Genomic DNA, 24,838 nt, shown 5'->3' on the forward strand with positions numbered 1-24,838 from the left:
CCATTAGTGACACCTCAACACTGTTCATACCTCACCGAGCTGGATGTTCAGCTGAATACAGAGCTGGCACAAGCAAAAACCTCAGACCCCAGGTCCTACAGGCCTTTGACCCGATCCTTGGTAAGGCTGCGCGTTACACAGCCTGCCCTGGCCTGTCAGTAACAAGCTGCTGCCACAAGTAAACGTGTCAGAACAGGTCAGTGGACATCCCGCTCTAACTTTAATGCTATTTGTCAACATTAAACTAAAGGTTTACATTTTTTTTCCTTTCTGAGATAAGCTGCAAGGCAGGGATCAGGGATGCTGTGAGAAAATATGGACTCTTAGTATAGTGAAATAACCTGTTTGTTCCAGCTAGGAAAGGCTTGTGAGCTGAACTCACAAGTTATGGCAGAAATTACTGCATCCTGAAGATCACTGCAAAGGGTTTACAGTTTGGTATTTGCTCGGCATACCGTGAGTATTTGGCCATTATAAATCTCTTCTTGCTCAGGAAAGAAATCTCATTTTGCATCATACTGTGCTTATCTGTGAGCAAAAGCGGGGGCAGAATCTGGTGTTTGCAGACAGTCCCGACGCAGTACAGCCCGTCTCTTAGCTTCACAATGAGGAAAATGAGCTACAATTGTGAAATCGCTGCCTAACTGCCTAATTGATAAGGACAACCACTGCAATCCTCTTTTCCTTCTTGGCCTGTGTCCCATTTACCACACATTACTTGATATATAGAAAAGAGAATGGCAATATAAAGTCAAGCCATACACATAGAAGACAGATTATTTATCTCCACGTGTTGTTTGATTTCCTCTTTCACCACGGCCAAGTAACTCAGCCTTTGCAATTCATTTTTTTTCTTCTTTCATGACTGTATTTACCATCCTTCTGACAGCCCTCGAGTTCTCCCAAGGAATGGGGATTTGCAAATAGGGTTGGGGTAAGGAGCTGGAGAGACCTATCCCTTCAAAACAAAGCTACATTACATACAATGAGCAAGGTGCTGCAGGAGACTCTCAACAGGCCTTTGCTTTGCAGAAGAACGAGGTTTCTCCTTGCCACCCCATTTCACCCTTCTTTTCAGGAACTCTCCATGGCACCACAAACACCTTGCAACATTAGATGCCAGCTTCCTGATGTCAGCCATTCCAAGGGAAGTCCAGCCCACCACAAGATCAAAGCAATTTAATTCATGCTTTCTTGGCCAGAAAGGAAGGGTGGGTTTGTACAATTCCTCAGTCTTCAGAATTGATGACACTTGGGAGCAGCAAACCCACACACCCAGAAAAAGTTATTGTTGCCACTACCATGCTGAAGGAAGCAATGACCATTTTTTCCCCCATGGGAGGAAAGCCTGTGGTAAACCAAATACTTGCATGCATTAAATATTAGATACTGACATCACAAAGTATTAAGTAATGGTACTTTTAAAAATATTAAATAAAAAAAGTGTTATTACTTCCTACTCTCCATGGATGCCACACACTCAGTAGTGACCTTACTGCTCACCAGTCAACTGCAGAAAGAAACAACAGTTCTGGCATAACTTTACATGAGCTGTGTAACAGAACCCGGGTCACTGAACACTGTTCAGTGTTACAGCTAAGCTAGGCCAAACTCTATTCAGCATCCCTATACACCAAGCAGGTCATCTCACAGTTATTCCAGTGCCTTGCTGACTCAGAAGTAATAAAGAGAAAAGAGCAGAGGATAGATTGTGTCTGAATTTAAACTTGCTGCTCAAAAGCACATCACTGATGTACTATCAAGACGAGATTTCAACTTGCAGAAGAAAGAATGTGCAATTCAGAGGAAATTGCTGCTTCTGAAGGAATAAATTTAAATTCTATTTTGTCCTAACAACTTGGCATTTCTTAAGGGTAATGGGAATAGCTTCCAGACCATGTTAACTACCGGTTCTACCAAATACACTGTATATTTCTAGCAGTATATTTTCATCAACAGGAGGACATATTCTGAATTGCAACCTGAGGGAACAGGAACTGCTGAGAAAAACCACATCACCCACAGAAATCTCACCTGTATTGCAGCTCAATGAAATACCAACAGTTCTACATACATCCTGTGAGAGGGAGGCAGAACTGAACCCCAAGAAGGGATCCAAGATAATGGGGAATGACCCTAACAATGTATGGCTTCTGAGCCGTAGTTTTAAAATTAATGGCTATGTCCATACATTTTTTGTGGTGCTCAGCCCATGTGAGGAAGGTTTAAAAAGGCAGAGATCAACCCTCGTTTGGCCCTAATGTAATTTCTGGCAGCCTATTGCAAGCCTAAACAATACAGCAAGCCTTTAAGCAAACTTCCAACTGTGTCCTTGTAGTCCACAGCAATTGCTTTCACATATATAGGATGCTGAGAAATAGCGCTTTAAGTGCGATCAAACAAATGATACCTACATGTGAAAAACATTTTGAGGTGTGTTCACTGACTTTGATCAAAACATCAACAGGAACAAGGCGAATAAACGAAAATTGTTCTAAAACATCCCTTAGGGTAGACCGGAGGAAAGCTACTGACATTACAGCAGCACCCTCTAGTGCTGCTGTACTCATATGGTGTAGAATATCCCTTTGGTCAGTGGGGGTCAGCTGTCCTGGCTGTGTCCCCTCCCAAGTCCTTGTGTCCCCCCAGCCTCTTGCTGGTGAGGTTGTGTGAGAAGTAGAAAAGGCCTTGATGTTGTGCAAGCACTGCTCAGCACTACCAAACATCCTTTATGTTATCAACACTGTTTCCAGCGCAAATCCAAAACATAACCCCATACCAGCTACTACAAAGAAAATTAACTTTAGCCCAGCCAAAAGCAGCACGGAGTCACAATAAAATAGGTGCATAAGTCCAAGTCCATAAATGAGCTAAAAATTTATGTGATGCAGTGGTGAACGCAAAATAAAGAGACAGAGGCAATACTGAGTGTGTAAAACAGGATGGATGAGAACCGTGGTTTAGAAGTGGAAGGTTAGGTATGACTTTAAAAAAAAAACATCCCACTTGTTGCTCTCCTTAAGCCATGGAGCAGCTGCAGGGCAGCCAAGCCACAATGACCACCCTTCCTCCACCTCACTCCCTGCAGCTGTAGGGAAAGCCAAGGAGGAATTCAGTTGCCTCAAGTACTATACACAGACACACCCGTCCAAAGCCTTCAACAACTCAGCCTTCATTCCCCTCACACGGCTCTGTGTTATCCTTTGTGCCTGGGAAGCACGGATCTGAGATCCTACTAAATCAGGCAGAAAAGTATCAGGCAATGGTGACATTCTGCATCTGTGCTCAGATCCAACTGTCACATCTTATGGTCAGAACTGTAGAAGGGGTAGGACAAGAGATCATCGTGTCCGCTATGCTGTTAAGATGTGTGTGCATCTAAGCCCCATAAGGTGCTTTTGTCTGTCTTTAAGTGCAGACCTATTTTTATTATTTGGCTCTAATAATTCTGTTTGCCCCACATGCAGTTCTTAGAATCTGCCTTTCTTCATGTCATAAACTGTGGCAAGGCCACAGCTATAGTTACACTGGGTTTGTCACTTCAGCATCTCATATCCCAAACAGATAAGGCAAAGATACAAAACTCCCTAAAGTAGGACAGGTATCTCAGGAAACAACACCAGTGAGATGCCAACACAGAAACACCAACTGGTATTTCTAAACTTTCTTCTACATGGGGACCTGCAGAAGCACAGTGAAGTCTATCAGGTCCCCAGACAATCATCCACATAGATAATCTGCCAGTTCCTCCTCCTGCTTATCCCTGCCAATTGAAGTCACCTTCATATTATCCTGTCTGGGTCTCAACCAAACAGTTTCTTCCTCATTCTTGTCCTTCAAGACAGAGAGGGAGCAGGGAGATGATGTAAGCTGTTACAGAACACGCACTGGATTTGCTAGTCTATCTTTTGTGGAGCTGCCCAATTAATCATACCATCAAGCTTATGAAAATAACACAGTAGTAAGAAATTGTTCAGAAGGTTCTGTTCCTCATTCATACATCTGGCTTCATTAACTCATAAATTGTGACAGTTTCCTATAAACTAATGAATGAACCACTAATTTAGGACATCTTTCATTATCATAAAGTTATTTCCTGCCTGCTTAATTAAGCTCAGAGAGCACTCTAGCAGAAGGAAAGCAGAAGCAGACCCTCTTGGGAAGTGATAAATGCCAGAGGCCGAGGGGTATTCTGACAGTTTCAGCACAGCTAAACACACTGGGTTCCCTCTTTAGCAGGAATAGAGCCTCAGCTGGTCTGGGAGGCTGGAACAGGGAATTAAACTATAGCACCATCTGTGACTAGCAGAAGTATCTGTGGATCCAACAGGTCTAAACTTCCACTAACTTCCACTATATAAAACCAGAGAAAAAAATTTCCACAGTGGGCCTAATTATTGACATAAACCCAAGACTAATTTTACATGGAGGTGTGTAGGCATCAGCCTTCTTAAGATTAACATAGCAGGTGCAGAACTGTCCACCAAGCTTTGCAGTTTGGGTTATTAATCATATGGTTCCAAGAAACAGAGACAGAAGAGTATGTTAAGAGCAGAAACATTCGTGACACACAGAAACAAGAAACAACCATATTCTGTTAGCACAGACAAAGCCTAAAGCAACTGACTGGAGAAAACGATTCTTTCCATTCTGCCCACTAAGTAGGGCAACCCTTTTCTCCCCCTTCGTATCATATCAAAACTTGATGTTCCCAACCATGAGCTACAGCAGAAGGCTATCCCTGCCTCAAAGACTTTTACCTTCTTTCTACATCCTCTCTGGCTCGGTGCTGGTACTTTAAAAATTGTATCTTACCTGGAAGACAGACATAAAGGACTTTATTACAGGCATCTCTATACAAACACACTGCCTTCTCATAAACGGTGAGCTTGCTACCACTGAGTTTCAGGAGCCAAAAGGAAGGAAATATTAGCTCTCCAGGGACCCTGCCCAGGGAGTGGTTTGATAATCCCCTGCAGATGAGCTGACCCCACCCTGAAATACGCTCTGTAGAGCAGGCAACAGATTCATCACCTCTCCTTACGGCTCTAACTGATGTGGTATTTTAGGCCCCCCAGTCAGGTCTGTATTTCTGCTGCTTCTTTTGACAGTGCTATTTTGAAAGCTGAAGCTGACCTTTTGCCCAGCAAAGTATTTAGGGCCTTCTCAGCCTCTGAAAAACAAATAAGGAAGAATTCAAGTCCAACCCACCTTTAATTTGCTTTATTTACATATGAACTGAAACCTGGAACAGAGGTGGTCAAACACCATCACTCCTGCTTCCTCAGGCTAGTAGTATACTCTTGCCCACATGCAATTTGGCCTCAAAACACTGCTGGTAATTAAGTATCAAAGTGGAACCTAAGCCCTTCTGTTTCCCACTGTAGATTCCTATTTCCAGGGTCTTGTCTAACCAAAACCAACTGTAACACGCACTGCAAGAATAAAAATAACTCAGACGATTATATGTATTAATATTATGTGATGTTATTGACCATAACAACACCATAACATTCCCTTCATTATTCCTCTAAAGGTTTTGCTGTCTCTCCATCACTCCCTCTTGAATGGGTCACTGGGAAAAACGTTGCTTCTCATCAGGATTTTCAAGTTCTTCCACTATAAAGACAGACCACTAGAGCTTTTACATTTTGCCATTGAATTTTTATCACTACATTGTCCACTTCCTAAATCCTCTCCTATAGCAGCACACTCATATCACCAAGTAACACTAATAGGAGAGAAGGAATTGTGAGACATGGTAACTTCCGATTTGGTAATACAGACATGCATACCCCAGGGACATTTGTAAACATACCTGTGAATAAATTCTCATCCTCCCTCTGCTGGTGGTTGCAGTGGAGATACAAATTTTGCCCTCCCAGGTCCTGTGCTGGAAGAGACTTAGACAGGATCCCACAGGGTTCCCAAACAGTCTCCAGCATTTTAGTAGGCTGGAACGGTTTCCAAGCACTTACTGTTTAATCACTGCTACGCCTCACAGAGTACCTAACTGTTGTTCCCTTTTAACTTACATGAAACAGATGGCTAATGGATCAAGTCAAGGTCAGGGAAGGAGTCAGGTTTGAGAAAAAAGTATTTGTACCACCAGATCCTCTGTCCCAAACCGATGGTAGTAACAACACCTTGTGTTAAGTGCATTTCTGATAGTGTGTATTGATTTGTATGCTGACATGGCTATGAAATTGAACAGAGCCTCTAGTCATATGGAACAACTCCCCTGCCTTCCTTGGTGAAGCAAAAATGACTAAAGAGACAAGCCTTTCCCAAACCATTCAAACCCCTCTATGTATTAGGTAAAAGAACTTCTATTATTGACAGAAAAGAAACCCTAAACAACTTCAGAAGCATGCTGGTGGTTTCCAGGCTGAAAGACTTGATACTGTGTGAGCTGTTTAAGATGAAAAAGGAGCATTTGATAAGAGAGAAGCAAAAAAAGCTGGGAAGAGGCTGAAATGTTTATAAAGCCAGAGTTCTGGCACTTAAATTTGGTGCTGAATAATATCCTTTTCAAAATGGAATTTCTTTTACGAATGGAAAGTAAATCCCTTCGAGATTATACCTGGATTTTTTTAAGCACAATGCAGTTTGTCAAAAGGGGTACAGAAAGGGACCAATTCCAGCTACTCTGTGTATTAATTTCACCCAAGTAAACCAACAAAACTCCTGGTTATGAAAGGAAAGTGATAATAATTCTTGAGGCTGCTTTTCAAGTGAGTATTACAAATAAGAAGGCTAAAGCTGAACTATGACATTAGAAACTTGAAAATTTACTTTTTGTCATGGTCTAAAGAGGAAACCATAATAAAAGCACCTCTTTCCTGTTAAACTAGAAGCCTAAACTTCTTAGTCAGTACTTTTTTTTGGTTGGGTTAGTTCAGCTTCCCAAAATGAAGAGCAGTGAGACAGGCCTGTTGTAAAGACAGCTTTGTGCCAGCAATAGAGTTTGTGTATTTGTCATCGAAGTAATAATTACTACACTTTCTTTAAAACCCTAGGAAAATACGCAAGTGTCGAGTAGATTCAAAGAGTACATGGTTCCATGGAAGTGCAGCACATCTCTAAAAAGAAACAGCCCACAAGCAGCAGAGCCTGAGAATCAGGGAGGTGAGAATCCATGCGAAACAGAAAGAGCTAAAACCAAAAATTCTTATCACAAAGGGACGAAGGGTAAATGACAGTCCTCGCTGGATTTTTGGCCATTTGCTTTTTGCATTTCTCCCATGTGGGTATAAAGAACTACCCAAGCTTCTTTACAGTTTTCCAGTCATGTTCACCATTGGATATCCATGCCTCAATTCAACGCTATGAATCAGAATAGCATATGAACATCAGTAACTGAAAAACTTTAGTTGGGAATTAACTTAAGATTAGTCTAATGCTGAAGCTAAATGTGTGTTGGGTGTTTCCCTCTGATGTCAAAGATCTCCAGTCTGCTATTTTTTAAGGAACTGCACCTTTATTATCAGAATAGCCAGGCAGATGTCCCCACCAATCCTTCCTCTCCTATTGCTCTGAAGAACAAGAAATAAATGATTAATCATATCATAGCAGACGCAGTGTGTTTTCCAGAGAAAGGGAAGACTAAGGTCATGACACATGCAGCACTTCCATCACTATGGGTCACTCATGTTAATTTAGGGAGAAAAATAAAGGTTGTGATGGTCTTATACCGCAATTGCTTCAGAAGAGTAAACTGCAATGAAGTCAGAGCATTTGTAATGTTCATGTAAATCACCACCCCCCTGTCAAGTAGGGATCATATATTACAGGATACGAAAATAAAGTCTCCTTAATCCTGGAGGTATAAGGGGTGCACGGGTCCTGCTACTAATCTATATTTGGCCAGAGTTTGTAATGGTTTCAGCCATACCTTGTGATACAGTATGCCAAACACAAACACACAGACATTATTTCAGCACTAGAGCATGCAGAACAACAGGAAAGAATACTTGCTGTTCATGCTCCTCTACATAGCTGTCCAGGTCCATTCACAATATTGGAAAGCAAAGCTTGGTTATAGGAAGGCTCAAATGAATTTCTATTGTCTGAAGAGCCTTGATTTCAAAGGGAAAAGAGGGACCATCTCTATGTGGTTGAATGCTGGCAGCTAATTAGTTCTTCCAGTCTGGCATAGCTTAAAGCATTCTAGATTGTTGGCATACAACCTATTTAGCCCTACCCAACTCTGTCTAAAATAGGGCTATATGGCCATACATAAGCATGTTGTGCACTGTATGACTTAGCAGATTCCTCCACACTCTGGCAAGAAACATCTGTTAGCGTTACTTTCCCCTACCAGTCACATACCTGTATAAAACAGAAGTGGAAACATACTATAGGAACAATACAGTACAAGGCTATATGTAAGGCTTTCAGATATTATATGTTTTACAGAAAAAAATCCATGTAAAAGCTTTATTTCCATCTGTATTCTACAAACATGTACACAGCCAGGCATTTTATGCTTACTCATTTTCAGAAGGGCAACAAGTTGGGAATGCAAAAAAAACCTTTATTAGCATAAAAAGTACATATTCAGTAATCAATACTCAAATTCCTTCCCAGCATCTGGCATGTTTGATACATCTTCCTGTATCTGCTACAGTTGAAGGACCAAGGGATTGTAAGTTCTCAGAGGTTTAGGGTTACAGGGGTGTTGCTGGTGGGTTTTTTTAGTGTGTGCTTTTTTAAGTTATGTAAACAATTCAGGGTAAAACCTATACAAGCAGAATATTAGCTGTCATTTCTACACCTAAAAGTTAAATAAAAACCAATTTCACCAATACAAAAAGCAATATAAAAAACTATTCAATGCATGACATGCATCAGAAGAAAATGTAGGAGGACATGGCAAGTGAACAGATCTTAAAAGTTAGTTCATACTGGAAATTCTCTGTAAATAGCTATATGGCTTAACATGAAAAACATTGTAAAATTACTTGGTTCCATAAGAGATCTGTACAGTTGCATCTATTTTAACTTCATTACACACAAATATATTAGACTGATTAAAACAAATAAAAAAGATCATTCAAGTTTTAACATTTCAAGCTGCCTATTTGATAGAGTAACTAGACAGAGGTAGATGTCCAAAATTAGTGGCCAAGCTATTCTAGCAAGACCTTTTAGCTATCTTGTCGAGTTTCTACATTCAAGGCCAATGTGAAAAGATGAAGGATGTCTTTCAAAAAGGGAGCCAGACAACCTGTACTGATGGAAGTAGCTTCAGTTATACTGCTGAAAGTAAAGAGTATGTAAGAATAAATCATTTACCAGACCACTGGATCAAGCACTAAAGCTCATGCAGTTGTTTTAACAAAAGTGAAATTAACTTGCTCATTTCCTATGCTTATTTTAGAAGCTGAACCATTGCTACTAACGTGGCTCCTAACTAGTCAAAATAAGACTGCAGGGTACCACGACGGCGGATATCACACGTCCAGCAATGGAAACCACCTCCCAGTGAATTGGCATGGCGGATGTTCACTTTAATTGTAGAAATGCCTGCAAGAGACATACGTCACATACTTTAAAGTTAAAATCTCAAATGCATGTGGTAAGCTTTGATCAGAACATTAGACAATGCTTCAGCAGATCATATGGCTAGATGCAAGTACTGAAAGTATTTCCTACTCCTTTCTTAAGAATTTATTCTCCCAAATTCAAGGCAGAGAACAAGCTAGGAACATGGCTGGCTTGTTTATTCCAGTGATACCCTCAGGAATAACAGCACATGGAGAACAGCCAGTGTTTGAGGTGTTACAATGTGCCAGTAATAAAAAGACAAATTCAGGTTTTGCAGTATGTGAAGAATTAGCTGAAATTCTGCTACAATGTATGAACAAGGCACGCTTACTTTAACCTGCTTGAGCATTTATGGTTCAGACACTGAATGTGCTCTTTCAAGTGCCTTTCAAGAAAAGCAGCATTCAAAATACAGAGCTCTGAATCCTTTTTTCCATGAAAGGGGGAAGAGTCTGTTGTACTTACTACCTCGGTTAAGCTTCCTCCCACTTCTTTTTACTCTGATATTTCAGCTGTGGCTCAGCTTACATGAAGTTCTGCCAGATGGACTAGGATCAGAAGACTTCTCTGTTATGAAGCTTGCCTTTTTGCTTCTTGGTACTTTCAAGAGCTAAGGAGCAGCTCAGTGGAATCCATTATATAGGTCAGCAGTAGTTTTATTCCCAATAGACCCATTTCAGTCCTAGAAACTTACTGACTACAGAAATTTATCTAGAACTGATGCAAAATGTGATGTTCAAGCATGAAAGATATGTCATGATTAGCATCAATAGCCTCATTTTTAAATACTTTCAAGCATTTATAAATCCTCAGCTCCTTGGTCATGCAGAATATTAACCTAAGACTGGAAAGCTAAGGGATTCACTAATGGTTGCTGGTCTTTAAAAACAGATGAAAGCATTAGATTGCATAGTTCTCACCTGCCATCATCTCAGATTTGAGCGAAGCTTCAGTAAGCGCACTCGCATCCATGGCACCAACCCTTCTTCTAGGTTCACAGCTGCTATCTTCCACCTTGGGATCATTCTCTCCTTCCCATCATTTTTGTCCCTTTAAAGGAGTCTTCTGCTACTGGGGAGTATTATCTTTTACTCTATAACACAATGATTCCCTCACTTCTCTTGACTTTGCATCTACCCACCAGTCTTCTTTCTATCCTGTCAAGTTTCACATCACCATGTACTTATCCAGCAGCAACAGTCAGCTGGCAAGCAGTAGTAGCACCAAGCAACCTGGCCACCTTCCTACTAACCAACTATAAGCCACAACTGTAGATTTTGTAGATCTACCTACATCTTTCCCTCCCAGCATTGTGGAAGTAGTTGGATTAAATGCATGAGTTCAGTTTAAGTGTTTATTATCTGTGTTTGCAGTGAACAGTGCATAAGACTTTCAGATTTTATATTCTATTACTATTCTCCTACCCCCACATATCTAAAGGAATTCCACCCTATCATGAGGTTACATCTCACAGAACTGAAATTCTCCATAAATGAGCAGAAATACATGGGCTAAGTTGTCTTAATTTGACAGTTTGAAGTGCGTTGAGTTTGAAACTAGAAAAATCTGATGCATTTTGGCAATGAGGGACAGCCAGCTAAACATCACTCAGCCTCTCCAAGACAGATTTTGACCATCGAACTGTTTTACATTAAAAAAGCTCATTCAAAAGCATGTTAGCAGTAACTTTAATTGCTACTCATACCTTTATTTGCTGCAAGCTGCAGGGACACAAGATGTAAAAAGCACATATTCCTATGACGAAGTATTCAGGAGAGATATCACTGAATGATTCTTACTTGCTAATCCAATTCTTTGAGTACTTTTTCCAGTGCTAGTTGCTTTGACTACTTTAAGCAAAACCTTTGTTCATCCTGATGCACACAGCTGGTATCACAATAATTTTGGTTTAATAGATGTTGAAATATGTTAGGACATACCCAGATTTTCAAACATCTTCTGAATTGATGTCTCATTGGCATCCACCATCACACGTTTCTCATCCAGCATTAGGACATTCATGGAGAGCCATTTAGAAGACATCCACAATGGGTGATCTAAACACATGAGAATGAACCTTCTACTGTACCAATGTTGCCTCATATGATCTTAAGAATACTGTTGGAATTGTTAGAAAAGACAGAGTGAACATACCATCTGGGATGAGTGGCACTGGGGGTTGAATCACAGTCCAGCCTGCTTTCTTGAAGAGCTCAATCTGAAAAAGCAATTTAATTAGAGTCTTAAAGTATCATATAATGTCCTCCAACCTATGTCACATTTTCTCAGGCTACTTCAATATACATGACATCCCTTTCCCTCTGTCCATCACTACTCTTGCCCTCATTCAAGCTCCATCTACAAACCTCATACAAGTTTTCATACAAGCATTTTTTAAAGCCTTTTCGAACTTTGCATACCACTAGCATTTTCTGCTGGTTTTCTCTATGCTCTTTATACTAAGATACGTTAAAGACAAAAGGTAACACATGATGTTTGGAGCTTGTGAAGCGAAGATATTAGTAACAGCCCAAAAATATTAAATTCTTTATTTTTTCTATTATTTCTTCCCATATGACTGTAAAAGCCATTGATTATGAATTACATTGCCATTTGCAGAAACAAACACACAAGAAACACCACATAAAATTATATTTGCATAACGTTTCATAAGAAAATGTCATTTATTTAACAAAGGGAAGAACATAAATTCATTGTATGGGCTCATTTGTGTCCCTAAGAATTGCACAATTAAATTAAGAATAAGAGGAGGGTAATTTGACTGAGGAGAATTTTTAACTTCATTATGCGAATACTTGGAAGAGCTCAAGTGTTACCACGAGGTGGAGCTCCGATTCCAAAAACTCAATAACCAGCCTGGCCTGACACGATTTTAAAGAACAGTTTTCCCCCTTTCACCCGCCCCTCTGAAACAGCAGGAAACTGTGGGAAAACAACTGTCACTACAGTGCTGAGAAAGTTCTAAAGTCAAGATGCAAATACCTCTCTAAGTTCCTGAACAACTGAGTGCTGTTTAAATTCAATAATTAAATATTATTCAAGTGCATACAAAATAGATGTGCGGTTGAGCCATTACGCATCAGGGACCTAATCCAGTTGAGTCATTTTTTAAAACAAAACACTTTCCATTCTGCTACACCCTTACCTGATGGCAGGGACGGTCTGGGTTAGAAAGCACAAGGCCAGGTCCAATGATATTAAAAGTGGCATCAATGTGCATAGGGTTAGGATCCTTAAAGGAGATTACATGCACCCTATAGTCTGGTGCAAGATGTCGCCTCATCCATTCAATGCCCATGTAATTTGTAACCTGAAAACAGGACAAAGTAAGTTGCACTGGGCTAGAAAGACTGTATCCAAGCTTAGTTTGTCTAAAGTTTTATTTAAATAAATATTTTAAGTCAAAATAATAGAAGGTTGTGCCTTTAGCTGTTTATCTATAAAGCAGTCCTGTCTACCAGACATTTACAAATAGCAACTTCTGTCAAAATTCTTATTTTAATGCTGTTAAAAGACCTAAGCACAAGTATCAATCACTCAGATAGCAAAACTGTCGGAAGAAAGCTCTGTTTACCTGGCTCCTTTGTACAAAGATATCTCTCCCAGCTCTAATGAAATCAGCAGCATCAAAACATGGCTCAAATTCAGTAGTTACAAACTTTCCCTGAGCAGCAAGTTTATGCCTGTCTTCAACAGAGCGGATTGGATAATCCTGGTTACAGAAAAAGGAATAGCAACTTTAGGCTGGAGTTGGTAAGGGAATGTTTTCAAACTATTTGCTACTGAAAAGTATTTTGAAATCAAGAAAGTATGTTTATATTGATAGCTAGAATGTTCTGGTGGTGTGGTTTGGTTACTTATTACTAGAATAAAACAATAATAATAATAATAAAAAAAGCATAAATGTGGAAGTTTAAGTAAAAAGTTTTAAGTACATTCAAGAACAGGTGATAAAGAGTTACACCAAGAAGTTAACTCTCTTCAGAGCTACCGTCTCTATGATATTCTGGGTTCTGGGTCAAAAGTATTTATTGCCAGTGGAGTGGAAGCATCATTCTAAGAAGTCACTGCACAGTGGCAGAAATACTGGTATGCAAGCTATTTCCCAAGAAAATATTTCCCTCCTTTTCCCACATTGTAGAATGGAGCACTACATCAAACCAGAAGGGAGATCTTCAGGAATTTAACTAGATTTTAGAGTGAAACAATTCAATTAAGAACAAATGAGGTATAAAAAACCAGTACAAACAAAAACTATTGGATAAGTAGTTTCCATGCTTTAGAACAGGCTCTGGAAGTTTTCTAATACTGACAGATTAAGGTAACTCAATGGACTTCTTCACATCATTGGTAAGATGTCACTGTCCCCAGAAAGTTATAATCATTCCACAAACATTTTTAATTCACTTATTATAGATGCTCTTACCAAGGTCCTAATGCATTTGGGGGACTATAGGAAACTACCAAAATTGTTCGAGTCAAAGTTATGACAATAGCAAAAAATTAAGGAAATACTTAATTAAATATTTGGAAGGTAAAGATCCTGTTTAGATCCTCCCACTACTCCTTTTACGTAACTTTCACAATTCTAATGCCATACAGACCAAAGATTCTGAGGGTTTTTTCTGTGACAAAAAAATATATTCTTTCCCATTTTCTAATGCACTTAGGACACATGGACATTCTCAGGAAGTCTCAATTCTTTAAAGTACTCTTTGTGATGTCTTTATAGCATTCCTTCCTCCTTAGTAGTGCTAAGTTACAGCCAGTTATCAAAACAATTCAAAGCAGACTTGAATTCAATGGACACAACTTCCTGTTTCTTATTCCCGAATTGCACACACTCAGTTTCAGCTGGAAAGGCTACAGACTATGTGCATACTCTAGAAAACCCACATTTCCAGATATGTTTTGTGTGTGTCCGTCCCACTCTACCTTGTGAAACCTAGATAGTAGATTAAAACTATCAACAAAATGCTATATAACCAGAACTGAACTTCTGAAGCAAAATGAGAGCAATACCTGATCGTAGAGCTCATCTGCCATTGTGGGTTTGGGGGCAGTTGTCCACTTGGCACCCTGGTTGAAATAATCTTTGATTATTCGTCTATATGCTCTATACTCAAAGAACCGAGCACGCCAAGCCATAGGTGCTTCAATGATTTCATTTCCCACCACCAACAGGATGTCTCTTGGCATGGCAGCATACATACCTGAAAGAACAATGGCCATCAGTATTTGAGACAAATATGCTCTCTTCAGCTCTTTCAGCTTATTCACATGTCACCCTCCTTTTCACTATTACCTCTATCCAAGAGAATGGTAAAAAGCATCTGTAGCAAAGTAGGGAAACCACTGCATAATTTGAGGCCCTTACATTCTTCAGTAGGTTTTCAAAGTGATTTTTTTTGTTCAAAATATTTGCAACTTTTGCTACAAAGCCTCACTCACAACAAGTTCATGACTAGATGAAAGCCATCCCCAGTCTGCAAGCCTCCACTTCATAATTGGTTCATGGAAATTAACTAGACAAATGCTTATGAATTACTCAGATGACTAAAAGATGATGATGGGTAGCAAGTTTTCCAAGTGGACCTCATTTCTCTATACACTATCCTTCTAAGAAGTAATAGCACAGAAGAATTTGATGGAACACAGAACTAGTGCAGGAATTTGTCCTGTTAGACTTTTCATTAACAGTGTCTGTTCCTCTGTTCCCTAATAAGAAGACATTGGACATGAAAGGAGCCTGGAGACTAAACCTGACAGAAAGCCAAGTGTGAACCAGTATACTCTCACTGCAAGTAACCAAAGCCATATGGTGCTACACAAGGAAGAATGTGGTCAGTAGGTAAAGAGACATTCAACCCTCCTGGAAAACTAAAGTTTTGACCTTCATAGTTTAAGACGGATCCAACAAAGGGCTATCAACATACTTGGGAGCTGTACAGCAACATGACCTGGGAAAAGTAGTAGAGGGACCTCAGCTTATTTCACATGGCAAGTACGGGACAAAGCAGTAACAGCCTAAGCCACTTTCAGGGTCACTAAACATGACAGATGAACACTTCTTGGTAGTGGCAGTGAAAACATTGCAAGGGAATCTAGGAACAGATGCTGGTGTGGGAAGTTCAGGTTAGGCATCAGGAAAATATCTTTCATTAGCAAATCCATAAAGCACTAAAGGGTCAACAAACCAGGGGGCAGAATCGCCATCCCTGGAGATTTTCCAAGTTGTAGCTACACAAAGCGATCACTGACTTCACCTAGCACTGGCAATAACCCTGCTCCAACAAGACAGACAGACTTGATGACATCCAAAATGTGGTAGACACGAGCTAAACAAACAAGGCCTTCGACAAGGGAAGAACATTTACCTGTAGACTCAAAATCAGGCGTTTTATACTTCACAGACCAGTCAATTGGATCAGGCCTCTTGACAATAACACCTTCTCTTTTCAAAATATTGCACATCTCTTCAATTTCAGCAATTGCTTTTTTTAAATGGTCTTTGGGGAAGCTCTGGCCTCCAAATTTCTGATAAAATCCCCAATACTTTTCATATGTGTTGGCCTAAAACAAAAGGATGGGTAAGTGACAACGAAGTTATTTTGGTAGAGTGAAATAGATGTGCAAGACAATTCTTAATGTTCAAAGTTTCTTATTCTTCTTTCACTGACTTTCCATTATTTATATGCATTACAATCCTAACGTGTCATAGTGTGCCTTATATTTGATTCCTGCAATATTTTGAAGAGTTGCCAAGAATTCTTGAGGTCCAGCTGATACTTCTAAAATAAAGGGGGGGAGGTGTGGGGGGTGTGAGAAGGAAAAGCATCAGTGCTTCACATAAAGGGTTGATTATTCGTGGTTGAGAATCCTATCCTGGTAGTACTCTGCTGTCTTTATGTTTTGTTTTACTACTATTTATACGCACTATTGGCAAGGTTTCACTCAGATGTTTTATGATGTGTATGTGTCCAGTCATTAAACTTATATAAATACAGGTGTTAAGACTAGCTGTGAATGGCTGATGTCTGCACAAATACGCACGTAAATAACAAAGTTAATTTCAGCTGTATGTGCTAAGCAGGCTCATTGAACTATCAGGCAGACTTGGTACCAACAGCAGACTGTACATGTGGCATGACACCCAAGAGAAAAAATCCTTTGAGGAACAGCAGGAAAGATGGGAAAGCCATTCTGGAGCGTGGAGAAGTACACATTTCATTTGCACTTACAAGTTAAATTGGACTTTTAGATGGGATTTTCAGGATATTTCATTTCCTCATATTTTTTGATATAGAAGCAACAGTAGCTTATATTACTTGTTTTTACTGATGGAAATACTATTATAATGTAATCAATATTTCTAGAAGTCTTTTCCCCTCCTTAGCCATAGCCTTACAGAAAACATCATTATTTATCAAATCACAGATGAAACCCAAGAGACTACATTACACTTCAGTTATTATTTAGCGGCTGGTATTGCCAAGTGGCCATGGAAGATTTGGTCCTTATTACATCAGACCTGTACAAACACAGCAAACGCTACAGACTCTGCTATTTAGTAAGAGTAGCAAACATGTTTTTAAATGAAAACAACCTTGAGCATCCAGAACGCATACATTTGTAGTCACCTCGTTAAAACCTCACTTTGCTACTGTCACAGTGGTGACATGGGGGATTCTAAAGCCATCCCAAGTACAGGCAACATGCCTTGCTGGATAGAAGGGGCCATACTTCAGGTACAGCAGAAGTCTAGAAAATGTAAGAGATACAGATTCTCCCATCAGGGTTGGACTAAAGCAATTACAACATTTACAGGCCCAAATCCTCTGCTCCTGAAATCCTGCAACAGTCTTCTTACAAACTAATTCAAGATAAGGTATTGGTTCTCATGGTTAAGAAAATCCAGACATAATCAAAGTAAACAATGGTGCTTCAGTTCAGTGTATTGTTGGAAGTACTTAATTCAGATTTATAAACTATGAAACCAGCAGTTTTGATGGGGCTCTGCTAACACTAACATGACAGAGGAGCAAGGGCACATGGAGCCCTTCTGGAATAGTAGCAGAAGGGGTCAGGAACAGATGAGCAAGTTGTCAGGCCTTCCTTCTACCGGAGTCCTGCTCATTCAGCCAGCGTCCTTCCTGAAGGAATTAATTCTCCATTCATCCTTCCTGAAGGAATTTGTTCCTTTTCTGTAAGTGAGGTCTTGGGTAATTCAATCACCTCAGACCTTCCAGCTGTTCAGAAGTCACATGCAGATCATATGAAGTGCCTAGCATTCCTATAGAAGCCTGTTCTGCTAATGAGACAAGTTTGTCCTAAGGCGTAAAGCTAGAGCTTTATTTTCAGAGCCAGCCATGACATACTTGAATTTCATCAGCTCACAAGAGGTACAGCTCCCCTCTTTGCCAAACCTGAGAAATGACACGTGTTGAACAAATACAATGGCATAACGTTAAATTTACTACAGAGAAAGAGATAACACCATCACACCACTCATGTTTCCTACCTTCTGAACAAGTAGGAAGAGGGTATATGACTGGGAAATCTATTTTATTCCAATTCAGGGTTGCGATTTCAAGCCCCATTGTTTGCACATGTAAAACTCATTTTAGACATTTCAAGAAGTACCATGGCCAGGACACAGAAAAGAGTTTTAATAATCTCAATGCACCTTTTAAACAACTGTCTGAGAGCACCTGAGAAACTGTAGCAGCATTTAAGAAAAACTCTTTTCAGAAAGAAATTTAGGAGTATGCTGTAAGGAAACAATTCTCTTTAACAAGCAGCTCCCTGTAGTTGCTATATATTTTAAACATTTGCTGTGGTGAATAATTAACATTATCAACATCCTGCTAGTCTGCAGGTATGGAACTCAACCTTTCTCAGACTACTAAGTAGAAAACTACACTTTTTTAAAGTAGTAACCCTACGAAATTTTGAGCCCAATTAAACCTTCAGCAGCCCTACTATCTCAAAAACTACAGTGCATACTTTGATAGCATCAAGGCTCTATTACTGGAGCAGACTGCACGTACTGCACTACTACTGACTTGCTAAAGCCGCTAAATCTAAAGTGGAAAGCAGCAGCACACATACAACAGAGGTATGCTGTAGTTTCACAGATGTAAACAACTACTTTGAATGAAGAAAGAATCTTTAAGAGTAAACACCACACTGTGTACACTGTAAAGCTTAAACAGATTTACAGATAAAAGCCCACATTATTTCCTATTAAAGGTTGGGTTATTTACCTTAACCTCCACAGAAAAAGGTGGGACACAAGCATTTTCAGCTCTTCCCACAATGACCTCTTCCAGTGGGTCCCATTCATTGTATGAGCAAACAAGACAGTCCTTAGGCACAGGGCTAGTAGCCTTGTCATCAGCAGCAAAGGTGTTCTGGGAGGCGGTAGCTGCCTGGGTGCTCTGGTAAGATCGCTGCACCCATCCTGTAAAGACTCTTCCAAGCTTAAAATAAAAGTGAACATTATGTTTTCCTTAAAAAAAGGCAAAAAGCAACGGTTCAGTCCACAGCTGCCTCACACTGTAATCCCAAAGCAATCTGCACTATTTGGAGCATTAACAGAAACACTGTTCCAGACATTCCAATTTATTCACAGCCTACTAGATGCTTATGGGACAATTTGCCATTTAAAATCCATTCAGTTTAGAAGGGTGATGACACTAGAAGCACAGCACTGACGGTGGCGACTGAAGCCAGTGAACACTGCGCTCCGGAACGGGGAGGATGCATGGGTCAGCCTCAGTCAAAGCCCGCAGCCGCCCCGCGCCCACTCCCACCTGTCAGCGCACCCTCCTTCCTCCTGCACCCGCCGGCGCGGAGAGGCCACACGGGACCTTTTCCCAAACAGAGCATCCTCAACCCCACTGTCCACCCTGCCCCGAGCCCGGCAGCGGATTTGCGCGGCACCAACCCGCGAGCCGATGTAATGCGCCGCTTCGGCCCCGCGGCTTCCCCCGCGGAAGCACCGCACTCGCAGCATGTCTGCTGGCACGACCGCGCACAACTTCGCACCGCTCCGCGCTCACCCCACCGGCAGCGCAACTGCGCCCCGCATCCGGCCCGCAGCCTTTATCGCAGCCCGCCACTCCCCACGCACTGCCCATTGGCTGAGCGGGCGCGGAGCGGCGCGGAGCCTAGCTTGGGGCGGCTGCTGCCGGATGGCGACGGGGCCCCGGCGGGAAGGGGAAGGGCCCCCCCGGCGGCACGGCAGCCCGGGCCGGGGTGCTGGCGTAACTTGGTCGAGAAGAAAGAGCCCCGGCCCGGGCCCCGGAGGCGCGGTCTAGCTGGATGAGGCAATCTCCAACGGCTGCTTTCAACATACCTGGATTTCATTCCCACCGGCGGCGCTTTAGCAGCAGTTTGACTTTGAAGATTTCCAGTCAGGTTTACCATTCTTCTCTAAAAAGTGTACTCAAGTGCATCATTCAGTTATTTTTAGTTATTAAATACACATATTCTTCACGAAACCTGCAGTACACAGATTCCATTTTACCAAATATTGCAATAATCCATACGTTGAGAATTCAGATTTTTAGACTACAACCTAAAGATTTTGTGATTCACCTGACATATTTTAATTACAGAAGGAGTGTTTCAAGGATATCCCAAACACTTCATCTCAGATTCTGCCTTCTCAAAATCCATATTGCAGTATGATGAAAAGTAACCTTAAAACCTAAACCAGTTACCTGCCAGCAGTCCTATACTTCTCCCTGCAGAATCTCGTCTCCATGACAAAATCAACAGAAGTATCCTCAAAATTATTTCTATCTCAACAGAACTGCAGTCCACAATGAGAAATATTTGCTACCAGCTCTACTCCTTTTAGTATACCTCCCCGTACCCTGATACATTATTCTGCAATTTCTCAGCTTTGCATACAAGTTCACTTTGAAATAACTTGATTTTGTCTTTCAAAAGTAAAAAGCTGCCATAGTAAAAATTACTTTTTCCTGAGTCTGTTTAAAGTTGTAAAAGTTTGCATGTTTATTTCAACTTTATTATTTTTGGTTCTGCCTGTATCACCCATGCAGTGCCTGGCATATCTTCAGCCTTGTTCAATACTCCATCATTATCTGGAGCTAAAACAGTGCGCATGGCTGTGAATAGACATGGTATTTAACATTACTCCTATGTGTAAGATTGCAGGTAGTATTAGTGAACTCGCAGACGTATCTGTAGTAGGAAAGAAATAAACATTACTAGTAGTAACATATATTAAAACATAACCTGTGGTCACAGACTGCAGCAAATCAGGTACAGTTTTAACATGCCTTAGCCATACAAGTAAGCAAGTTTCATTCTACTGGATAATTCCTCATTCAGCAGTTCACCTTTTTGGCACAGGTAAACAGTGCACCTTCCCAGGGGAAAAAAGGACAGTGTGAATTCTCTCTTTATGAATTCACATACTTCTCAGAAAAGTTCATTATTTTAGTTGACATGATAGCAAGCATCATGACATCAAGCACGCTTTACCCTTTTTGAGATGACTGCAGAACTTCTTTGTAACTCACTCACTCATCTTGGGCTGTTAAGACTCATTTGTAACATAATTGCCTCAAACACTATTCTTATATTGAAAAGGATACAAGGATTTATTTATTTATTTATTTTCAGTTTTTAAAGGGAGTTTTCTTGATGCTACTTAATTCCTACTTACCAATTTATGTCATTTATTTAATAATAATATTAAACAACTAAGTTTATGCTAGCCCTGCTCAAATGTTTGTTATTTGATTCAGTTGATTTTGCTAAGGTCTACTCACATTGACCTTCTAAAAAAATTAATGATTGGCTTGTTGCTAAATCCAAAGGTCTTGCTTCTTTCTCTGTCCTTTTCAACTTATCAGCTAGTTTTGGACCTTTGGATCATTCTTTATCAATTCAGTTTACATAGTTTTTCTGACTCTGCACAACACTTCTTTTTCTACTTACTATTTATGTTTTATCCTTTACAGGGTCCCTAAAATTGTCCTGGCAATCCTCGCAATGAGCTTTGTGCTGAATGCTCCATCATTTTTTATGGTTTTTCTGCTGGACTGCATTTTTTCTGCTCACAATTTTTCCAGTGAAAACGTATCTCAGGGGTCTGGGTTTTCCTTTCTCAGGGGTAGCTCCTCCTGGACATAAGCCAATCTTCATTTAAGTACAGTGAAACCAGAAATTCTTTCCTTTTCCTACTCGCACATTTGTGGTCTGACCTTGAAACCTTCAGTCATGGCAAACTATCTTCCTTCCAGCCTTCACTGAGTTACCAGTCATCTGACCCCCAGGGTTGCCATCACATGGGCCTTGATACCTACAATACTATCAATGCCCTGTCTAAAATGCACTGTAGTGGTATCGCTACACTTCTTTCATCACTTGACCATCTTCTGGGTCACTTGAAAAAAAAAAATTCATTCATCTCCTTAAAGCAGTTACTTACTTACATGTTTCTTCTTACATCTTTTTATTCCTTAACACCCAATATGGACTTCATCCACTTTGCATTTATGGTGCATTGAAGTATCATTCTTCACACTTCCCTCTTTGGCATCAAAATGAGGGTTCTCCTGCTTTTTGTACACTTTGTATATATAGCTCTTTATATTTTCTTCTTCCTCTTTTGCAAGGGGCTTCATCTACCAATGTACATTTTAACAGTGACATAAATCATAGAGCACACCACCAGTGTTGGTTATTCAAATATAAATGAAGGAAAGATCATTCATCCAAATACGAGAAAGTTACTTAAACATGTGTTTGGCTAAGAAGGTGCTGAGCTCTTTGGATTAAAACTCTTATTATAAAGATCACATCATTAATGTTATTACACATCACTGCTAGAATTTTTATAACACCCCAAAAGCCCAAAAGCTTGCCAATTATTTTCAAAATTATATGCTGATCTAGTAAAGGTATTTTCTTCCACTGCAAAACCTCACCTCAGTATGGAATTTTAACTTGAAACAGGAACAAGAGCTTCACATTGCTATTGAGATCTGGCCTACAAAGATTAACTAGCAAGTTATTTGCTGGGGTTTTTTAATGGATTTCTATGCATTTTTTGTAACATTACATCCAACATTTTTGAATGACATGAGGTGCCTTGCAGGCTTATATAAAAACCATCTAATTCTGATAACTAGATAATCCATTTAAAGCAATGGGGTTAATGAAGAACAATGTTCTGGCCCAAGAGCATTAGAGAATAAGATATTAAGAAGTAAAATTCTTGTTTAAAACCACAAAATTAGAAAAAGAAACAGGAGATACACATTAGAGAGAAGCTACCCTTGGCAACAAGATCACTGAAGATCAAAGTATAAACCTCAGCTATGTTTCAGGACAGTACTGGGTCTCAGCCTAGCTTATCTTTTTCTCTTAACACATATCTATTAGAGAAACAGAAGTCTCAAGGGATTATACTGCAGTTTAAATGTGAGTTTCCCTCTGTCCAGGAATTGAGGTCCTCAATTTCTGCGGTTTAGATTTGTAATGTGGTCTAGCAGAATGCCTGAAGTGCTGGAGGGACATGATGTTTAAGGTCAAAGAGCAGCTTATCGTTTCTTTCCAGTACTTCTGCTGTATTACTGATTAGAACAATTTGGTGTAAGATACCTGTGTGAGCTGGTCATAACATTAACATATATTCAACAATTTTTTCTTATCTTACTTTTTGTTTACTTACAGAAACCTACTCTGTTCAACAGGAAAAATGTCAAAGATTTCAGTTCTTTCTATTGCCTTGTCAAGGATACTGCTTGCTGAATTCCAATACCCACAAGAAGAGAATTTGGCATAGCAAACCTTATCTATTAGCTATCAGGAAAAACACAGAAGAACCCAGTATGCTTCTTAGAAAGCAAGTTTCAGACTTCCTGAAGCTCAGAAGTCTGGACTGTTCCAGTTGGGAAGAATAAATGTACCTCAAAATACTAAAATGACATTTTTTTCATTTCTTTTTTAAGCTCATAGTTTTGTAGTCAACTCTGAAAACAGTAAAAATATTTTGTTACACATAATTGAAACAATTTAAAAAAAAAATTTCACTCTAACTTGTGACATATAATAAGAACTGACAATAAAAGTGCTGTTTTCAAGTCCTTTGACAGACATTTCAATTTTAATTAAAATGTCAGGAAATTCTTTCTCCCTAATCTCAGCTTCACCAAACCTGATTTAAACTTTAAACTTTCTGACAAACTCTACACGGCTTCTGCCCATTTTATCTTTTATAGTTATTGGAGGACAAATCCTGTAGCTCTCCCCAAATTCTAATTCTGGAGATTTCTTGGAAGATTTTCTGTTCTTTCTTGTCAAGGCATCTTCACTGTGTGACATGCTGACACATTCTTTGTCAGACTTGATGCAATATGCTACAACAGAATTTTGACTACAGAATGAAACATTCCTATGAGTAGAAGAACTAAGTAAAACTCTCTTTTTGTGCAATTCATCTGGTAAATGATAAACCGTTATCATAAACTGGATGGTATTTACCATAATCAGAGCTCAGAATTTATAAGGAATCTCCCTTACATGGACACACTTGTAATGTATGGTAATGGTACACTGCAACCTTTCTGCTAGTTGGGGCACTTAAGAGGTAGTTTTCATTCCTACCCAGCCAGCTATTATCACAAAACTTGTAGGAACTTAATACGATTGATACCTATGACCCTTTCTCAAATTTGTCTGAAAGCAGCCAACAAGTTCAAGTTACAGGGAGGGGAAGTAGGTAACAGACACAGACATATATGCACATACACAACCCATGGTCATTTAACCTTATATTCTCAGGAAGCAAGACTAAAACCTTCCTTGTCTTTAAGAAATAAAAAGATGAAAAAAAACTCTTTATGCAAGCTTTGCTCTTCATAGCTTTTTGTTAAAATGTCTTTAAAATTTCACTGTAAAATGCAAAATCACATATACAATTACATATGTAATTCGAAAGAACATATTAATACTAACATGTATTGCACTAAATTTCAAGCATGTCTGATAATGTAGGAAATAATTTAACTCCTTTTTTGGGAACCAGGTAGCTGGAAAACTAGAAGTATGTAGAGAAACATAGTTATGTACCCCCACCCAAAACAAGGCTCAGGAACTGAGCAGAGGAAACAGTACAGGTAGTAGAGGTGCATGTATATGTAGAGCAGGACACTGGCCAGCAAGGAGACAGAAGTTCCAACTGAAATGGCAAACACAGTGCCAGAGCTCTGGCAAGAGAACTGTT

The 24,838-nt window shown here is 39.9% G+C and overlaps 1 protein-coding gene across 2 annotated transcripts; it reads right to left on the minus strand.

Annotated features, from left to right (window-relative positions):
- Nucleotides 1-8,425: 8,425 nt before the first annotated feature.
- GATM (glycine amidinotransferase) lies at nucleotides 8,426-19,676 on the minus strand. 2 transcript variants are annotated; one of them, XR_008975343.1, is made up of 10 exons: nucleotides 19,520-19,676; nucleotides 18,837-19,052; nucleotides 15,948-16,143; nucleotides 14,593-14,783; nucleotides 13,145-13,282; nucleotides 12,716-12,880; nucleotides 11,704-11,767; nucleotides 11,490-11,606; nucleotides 10,470-10,642; nucleotides 9,398-9,528 (listed from the first exon to the last, which is right to left on the minus strand). XR_008975343.1 is itself a non-coding variant. In XM_057433044.1 (9 exons), the coding sequence occupies exons 1-9, from the start codon at nucleotides 19,586-19,588 to the stop codon at nucleotides 9,416-9,418; spliced, it is 1,269 nt and encodes a 422-aa protein (XP_057289027.1). In that variant the 5' UTR covers nucleotides 19,589-19,676; the 3' UTR covers nucleotides 8,426-9,415. The 2 variants fall into 2 exon arrangements, 1 of the variants encoding a protein (XP_057289027.1); XM_057433044.1 differs by lacking the exon at nucleotides 10,470-10,642 and having other exon boundaries at nucleotides 8,426-9,528.
- Between the last annotated feature and the right edge of the window lie 5,162 nt (nucleotides 19,677-24,838).

Source organism: Pezoporus wallicus, unplaced genomic scaffold (genome assembly GCF_028554395.1).
Source record: "Pezoporus wallicus isolate ANWC-B61680 ecotype Strahan unplaced genomic scaffold, APGP_CSIRO_Pwel_v1 contig_3952, whole genome shotgun sequence".
Taxonomy (NCBI): domain Eukaryota; kingdom Metazoa; phylum Chordata; class Aves; order Psittaciformes; family Psittacidae; genus Pezoporus; species Pezoporus wallicus.